Below are 6,914 nucleotides of genomic sequence, written 5' to 3'. Positions count from 1 at the left end.
TGAGAGATACTGCAGTTTTTTGGGAAATAGTCCATGTATATTGCTTAGAGAGTCTTCAGTAGTGGGGATTACATATTTCGTAATGTTTTAAATAGCATTATATTGTATTATAAGCTTGGGTTGGTTTTTTTATGGCCTTTTTGACACACAAACCAGTTAATCTAACCTGGGGAGATAACTTTATGGTGTGTGTGGAGTTGTGTGTTTAATAGTGTAGTCAATGATGCTGTTAACGATTAATAACTTGCATGTTTGGGTCGTGACAATATCAAAAGCTGACCTAATATTGTGCCTTTAGCATAAGTTCTTTGGACACTACTTCTATTGCACAATCTACTATGGTTTTAGTGTTGAGTGTACTTTTAAGGGTCACTTGGTCTCCATGGAGTGGACTGAGTGATTAGGCATGCACTTTGGTGCCCTTTTCTTTGCATTAGAGGTGTTCCCATTTTATGCCAATGAATGCTTGTTAATGATCAGCCATTATCTGTGCATGTTTGGAGGCCATTTACATCTAAAGGCTGATTGCCTCACTTACTGATCACCTGACTGGCTGCTTTTTAAGTTGTGTAACTAATCTTCACTCAATGTCTTTAACAGATTAAATGCCTGAGAGGGTCCGTAATCTTCATGTAGTGTGTATTCTGGTCATATGAGAATGCTCTGAGTAGCCTAGGGGCGCCATGGCTTGGAGAAATCCCAACATGAGGAGGAGGAAGATGTGAGGTGGCGTTGGAGGGATGCCTGTCGACTCTCGTCGCTGAACTGCAACTTTAACGGTAATATGAAACGCTGATTTTTTTGAAAAGGAAACGTTTTCTTTTGTTGAATCGTTTTATGGAGGTCGTCTAGTTTTACGAAAGTTGTCAAGCCAGTTGTAAGACTAGCGCAGATGCTAACCCAGTCAAGGTAGACTGGCTTCTCAGTCGAATTTTTCGTTCCACCTTAAATAGTGCAGTGGTTGCATTCGACCTGTGTGTTCGCCAGAATGTAACGGCTGCACCATTTAAGGTGGAACGGAGAATTCGGAAAAGAAGCTATCTTCAGCTTCGCGTTTAAATCACAGTCGACTTAGTGCTACAGCATACTACATTTGCAGAACGGTAACGTGATGAATTAACTCGCTGTCTGCTTAAATACGAGCCATTTAAACTGTTTTTACTTTTCTGGAGGCGGTTAGACGTGAATTTTGGGAATATGAAGCCAACCGTTACTAGGTAACGTTAAGTTCCGTTCTTCGGTGTTGTGAGCTACGATAAAATGCCGTTGTAAGTTAGCTAACCTAGCTAACTTGCTGGTGTGAGAAAGCCACAACTTCTGATCTTTGTTTTTAACAAGTCCCAGATTATTTCGAGAATCGAGTTATTTTCGGTGTGGTACTTCCTCGTTTTCAAGCGCCAGAACCTCAGTTTGGTCACTTGTGTCTCCAGTCTGGGGCAGCGTTATTAGCTAAATCCCAGAGCTGATCCTGTTGACATTTGTATCTTTTAGGTTTTCATTTAAACGCATTCCTTTTGCGGGACAGCCGATCATATGTTGGGTATGAATTCTCCATGAGGTTCGTCTCACATGATTCAAGGCGAACCTCTGCAATGAATGAACCTCTGTCAGACATCCTCACCGAGGAGCTGCTGCTGCTGCTGTGGGCTGTGGGCGCTGGTGTCTCTTCAGGGCAGAGCTTCTACTCCAGAGCATCTCAGGGTGGTCCTGCTGTGCCACTGCCCTGACTGTTTTCTCTGCTCAGACACACCTGACCCAAGTCATCGGCTAATTAAAGGGGAATTCCACCGTTTTTCCAAAATTTCAGCAAAATTTTGTGGTTTCAGATGTAAACAAAGTCATTCAGGGTGGTTTGATGTGAAGTGGTTTGTTGTAGAGAAACTTACTGACCTAGACTTCCTTTACAGTGGTGGTGATGGCAACCAGGGGTCACAATGTCTACAATGCAAACAAACATTTTATTTACTATCTAAAACCACCAGTGAAGCCCAGTGTGTGTCTCCTCTTGAGTTTTTAATGTAATAATGGTAATGGAGAAATGGTGGTAAATCTGGAAAAAAAAGAGTTTTCTGTGGGCACTGTTTAGCCCTACAACAGCCTGCATATATCTCTCTGCCAGGACTGTATTCTAAAAATGTGTATTAGGCCAAAATCTTTTCTCAAAACTATCAGTTATCATACAGTGTTTCCATTACTGTTTCATGTAATAATTTTCTGTGTTGCTGCTTTTACTGTGAACAGTTCTGATTTGCTAAGATTCTCTAGAATAGAGCATTTTTCATCCAGTCGCTCTGAACAGTCTTAACAGTTTAACTGCCCAAACATTTAGAAGAATTGGTGAAATTCCCTTTTGATGATGAGAAGTTATTCTTGAGAGCAGAGGAGACACCAAAATAGATGTGGCAAAGCTACTACAACAGCAGGTTTGACTTAAACACAGTGGATCATGAAATTTGTGGGTCTCTTTTGTGGAAACGTGCTGTCAGTGATCAAAATCTGGGTGTATTCTATCAGAGTAAAGTGGGCAAGGAAAGGCGAGGGGCTGATGTTATGTGCACTTATGTTAAAATGACTAGGCTTTTTTTTCTGGAGTCACAAATAAGTTATATAGCAAAAATACAGTGTAGTCTTTAATTAGAGGTTTGTAAAATCATGTAAAAACATGTTTAACACAGAAAATATCTAAAATCAATCTTGACCTCAGAATCACTGTTGAATTGACCGTATCTAAGGTCTGGAGGCTCGCCCACATGGAACATGGTTTTATGTTTTCCACACTCTGACACAGTTTATCTAAATAAACAAAGGCTTTCTTGAGTTTAATTTTGGAGGGTTAGAAGTGTTGGAAGAGGGAAAACGCTAATATCTGCAGGGTTGTGACCCTCCAGGACCCGAGTTTGACACCTCCTGCCTGTATGAACCTCTTAAGGGCTAAAAGGGTTTAATAGGTTAGGGGCTGCACAACTACATGTTTTTACTCGTTGACTAGTAATTCAAAAAAGCAGTTGACTAGTTTTCATCACCATATTAAAGGAAAAAAAGATGATTGTTCTGCATGTCAGTGAAAATTATTTTGTTCGTAGCTTGCTAATTGAGGCTGCAGTGGCAAATGCTGCTGTTTAAGCGCAGCGTATATTGTAGAAGAGTATTGTTTTCAGTGAGTTTCAGTCTCAGTCCAATGGGAAATGATTGTTTATCAAGCTGAAAGCTGTAGCAAGCAGTTTCATCTCACCAATAAGCCTGCCAGAGTGAGGTACAGACTTAGTTGCTGAGCCAGGAAGCGTGCACCCTATCCCGTTTTAAGAAGTTATTCCAGAATTTTGTGAGTACACAAATATCCTCATACATTTGCCAGCCAGTGCTCCCCAGATGTTAGTTTGTTGTTGTGACGAGCACGTCACACTACACACGCTGTGATTGGTCATTTTGTCAGTCAAATGGCCCTTTCAGAAACGGCAGTTCTCTAAACCTGCCCAGTCTGGCTTATGGGACTATATTTCAGCACAGTCGTACACAGCTTGCTGTGGAATTGGTTTCATGTAGTATTTCCACATGAACAAACTATTTTGGGCTTTGTGTTTAGCAGACAACATGACTCTTCACTGTTTTTACCAACTGCTGTATTTCAGGCAGTCCTCAACTAGACAACTCGATTAGTGGATTTATTAGTCAACGAGTCAACAAGTCTATACAGCCCCTACTTTGGGGAATGCATTTTTTGTTTCTGAAGAAATTGCTTTGTAAAGTTTGATATGGATTTGTATTCCTTATAGGTCAACCTGTGCCATTATGCTGTACTAGAATTGTTGGAGGATTGTAGAGCAGTAGTTCCCAATCCTGGTCCTGGATTTTTGTGTTCTCCATTCTCTAGTACACCCAACTCAGAAAGGGCTTGTTAATGATTAGTGTTTAGTTGTAACGGGTGTGTTAGAATAGGGAAGCTACCAAAATATGCAGGGCAGGGGTCCTTGCAGACCAGGATTGGGAACCCAGTCTTGCAGGAGTAGGTTACACTGGAGTATCTTTAAAATACAAAGCAACATGACTTCTGGATATAGAATGTAATAATGATTCTTTTGTTTCAGGCTTCTTGTGTGCTGACCTGGAATCCTCATCATGTCCTCCAAGTCGTCCCTGCTGAAGGTGATCCTGCTGGGCGATGGCGGTGTGGGCAAGTCGTCACTCATGAACCGCTACGTCTCCAACAAGTTCGACACACACCTCTTCCACACCATTGGTGTTGAGTTTCTAAACAAGGAGCTCGAGGTGGACGGACGGCTGGTCACTTTACAGATCTGGGACACTGCTGGCCAGGAGCGTTTTCGCAGCCTGCGTACGCCGTTTTATCGTGGGTCCGATTGCTGTTTGTTAACATTTAGCGTGGACGATAGCCAGAGCTTCCTCAACCTCAACCACTGGAGAAAAGAGTTTGCGTATTATGCCGATGTTAAGGAACCTGAGAGCTTTCCCTTCGTCATTCTTGGGAATAAAGTCGATGTGACCGAGCGGCAGGTGACGACAGAGGAAGCACAAAGGTGGTGCCATGAAAATGGAGGGCACCCCTACTTTGAGACCAGTGCGAAAGATGCCACAAACGTTGCAGAGGCTTTCGAGGAGGTGGTGAGGAGCGTACTAGCATCTGAGGATCGGCCTGAGCATATGCTGCCATCAGACACTGTGGATTTGCGTCGGAAACCACGGTCCAGAACTCGCTGCTGTTGATTTTTTATAATGGCAGTGGACATACACTCACTGGCTACTTTATTAGGAACTACTTTGTATCTGCTCTCATTGTCCATTTTATGTACAGTTACAGATTGTAGTACATCGGTTTCTCCGCATTCTTTATTAGCCCCCATTTACCCCATTCATGGGTCAGGACTGTCACAGGGCCACCACAGAGCTGGTATTATTTGGGTGGTAGATCACTTTCAGCACTGCAATGACACTTAAATTTTACTCACTTTTTTAAATAAAAGAGATTAATATATGTGCCTGCATAGCACTGCTATGTCTGATCCACTCATACCAGTGCAACACACATTAACACAACACCACCATGCCAGTGTCACTGCAGTGCTGAGAATGATCCACCATCCAAATAGCACATGCTCTGTGGAGGTCCTGTAGGGATCCTGATCATTGAAGAACAGTGTACAAGGGGGCTAACAAAGTATGTAGAGCAACAGATAAACTACAGTCTGCTGTAATTGTAGAAGTACTGTTACCTGATTGGTAAGAATAGCTGATAAAATAGACAATGAGTTTAGATAAAAAGAGGTGTACCTAAAGGAGTGGCCAGTCAGTGCATGTGCACATCGTAAAGCTGCTTAATGAAGCTTTTGTGCAGCAGGTGGAGCTAGTGAGCAAACAACTTTAGTTCAGAATTTCAACAAGTTTTCAAAAACTCATCTGGAGCAAAGACAAGTGCTTATTATGAGTGAAGTTTATATTGACAACAGTACAGTTGTCTGTGTTCTCCTAGTATTTTATTATGTACAAGCAAATGACTTAACTTTTAATTGAAAATGTAATAAATTGCAATGAAATTATCACCAAAAGTGAAGGGAGTTTAAGTCTGGACTGTCAAGTCTGGAGATTTCCTGTTGAAACTTAATCAGTCAATGAAATCATTAAATAAATAAATCAGTGTCTCATATCTGTAATTATGGTAAAGAGTAACTGTTCAAAGAAATCCAAGATTTTGAGCCAATTTTGTATTTTCTTGAACATTTTTTCCTGTGATTGTTTTGTATTTAGTTGGGATGCACCGATATGGGAATTGTGTGCTGATGCAGATATATATATATATTTTTTTCAGATATTTTTTTTTTTTTCATGTACATATCTGCTGATGCAGATTCCTAAACATCTTTAAAATGGAGAAATTTGGGCTTCATGTACCTGAATTAGCATTACAGAGAAATATATCATTAATGTGTGTGTGTGTGTGTGTGTGTATATATATATATATATCTGTACAGTTATATTATATGCAAAACCTTTAACATTCCTGGTCAAATGACATGTTTTATAGATTTAGTGAAAATAAGTTAACACATTCTCTACGAGTAACAAACTTGCATATTTTATTTTATTTTGCTTTTATTTATTTTTTTGTTGTTTTACTACACAATTTCTGTTAATTTGCTGGCTTTAACATATTGGGGAAAAAATTAAGCAGAAGATTTAGTTTTTTTTCTTCAGTGTATTAAATTCAGCAAATAAACAGTAGTTCTGCATTAAAATGTGCATAAATGTGTTCTCTGTAGATGATGTATTAACCTATGTAACTTTATCTGAACTAAAATGTAATTTGACCAGAGGCGCCCAAACATCAGCAGATATTGATTTGAAATGTCGGTCAAATCTAATCATTTTTCTCTAATCAATTATCTGCCAATCATTGTGGATTCCTAAGCTGCCTTAGAGAATTGTAAATGACATTATCAGTCATGAAAAGGCTAGTAAACTAAAAAACCTTTTGACTAGTGCTTTAAGTACAGACTCTTCAGGGATTTCTTTTTTTCGCTCAGTAGTGCCTTTTCACTCCCGATGGACAAATCTTCAGTTAGGCAGCTGTAATATATATGAACACTACTGAAACACATGGTGCATTGTTGCTAGCATCTTCCTTCTAGTTTGGCTAGACACAGTACATAAATAAAAACATACACACTCATTAATGTGAAATAATAAGAGGTCCAGCTGAGGACAAGTGTCAGACTTAAGAAACGTCCTGCACCAACAGTGCAGATCTTTCTTCATGTCTTATAAATGCATTGAACATCCATTTATCTTTGGACACCCTTAAAGGAAAATTCCACTGATTATTTTTTGTAAAATGTCTGTATATTTCAGTCGTTGAGAGTAAACAGATTTATTCAGAGTGGTTTGATGTGAAATGGTTCACT

At 39.9% G+C, this 6,914-nt stretch overlaps 1 protein-coding gene across 1 annotated transcript; it reads left to right on the top strand.

The window, feature by feature from the left end:
- The first annotated feature begins 415 nt into the window (after nucleotides 1–415).
- Nucleotides 416–6,029, top strand: LOC118798356 (ras-related protein Rab-9A-like). The gene is made up of 2 exons (XM_036557788.1): nucleotides 416–779; nucleotides 4,086–6,029. The coding sequence occupies exon 2, from the start codon at nucleotides 4,117–4,119 to the stop codon at nucleotides 4,720–4,722; it is 606 nt and encodes a 201-aa protein (XP_036413681.1). The 5' UTR covers nucleotides 416–779; nucleotides 4,086–4,116; the 3' UTR covers nucleotides 4,723–6,029.
- The last annotated feature ends 885 nt before the right edge of the window (nucleotides 6,030–6,914 follow it).

This window comes from Colossoma macropomum, unplaced genomic scaffold (assembly GCF_904425465.1).
Source record: "Colossoma macropomum unplaced genomic scaffold, Colossoma_macropomum, whole genome shotgun sequence".
NCBI lineage: Eukaryota > Metazoa > Chordata > Actinopteri > Characiformes > Serrasalmidae > Colossoma > Colossoma macropomum.
The sequence above is the reverse complement of the archived record's forward strand: the minus strand, read 5'-3'. Positions and strand labels throughout refer to the sequence as shown.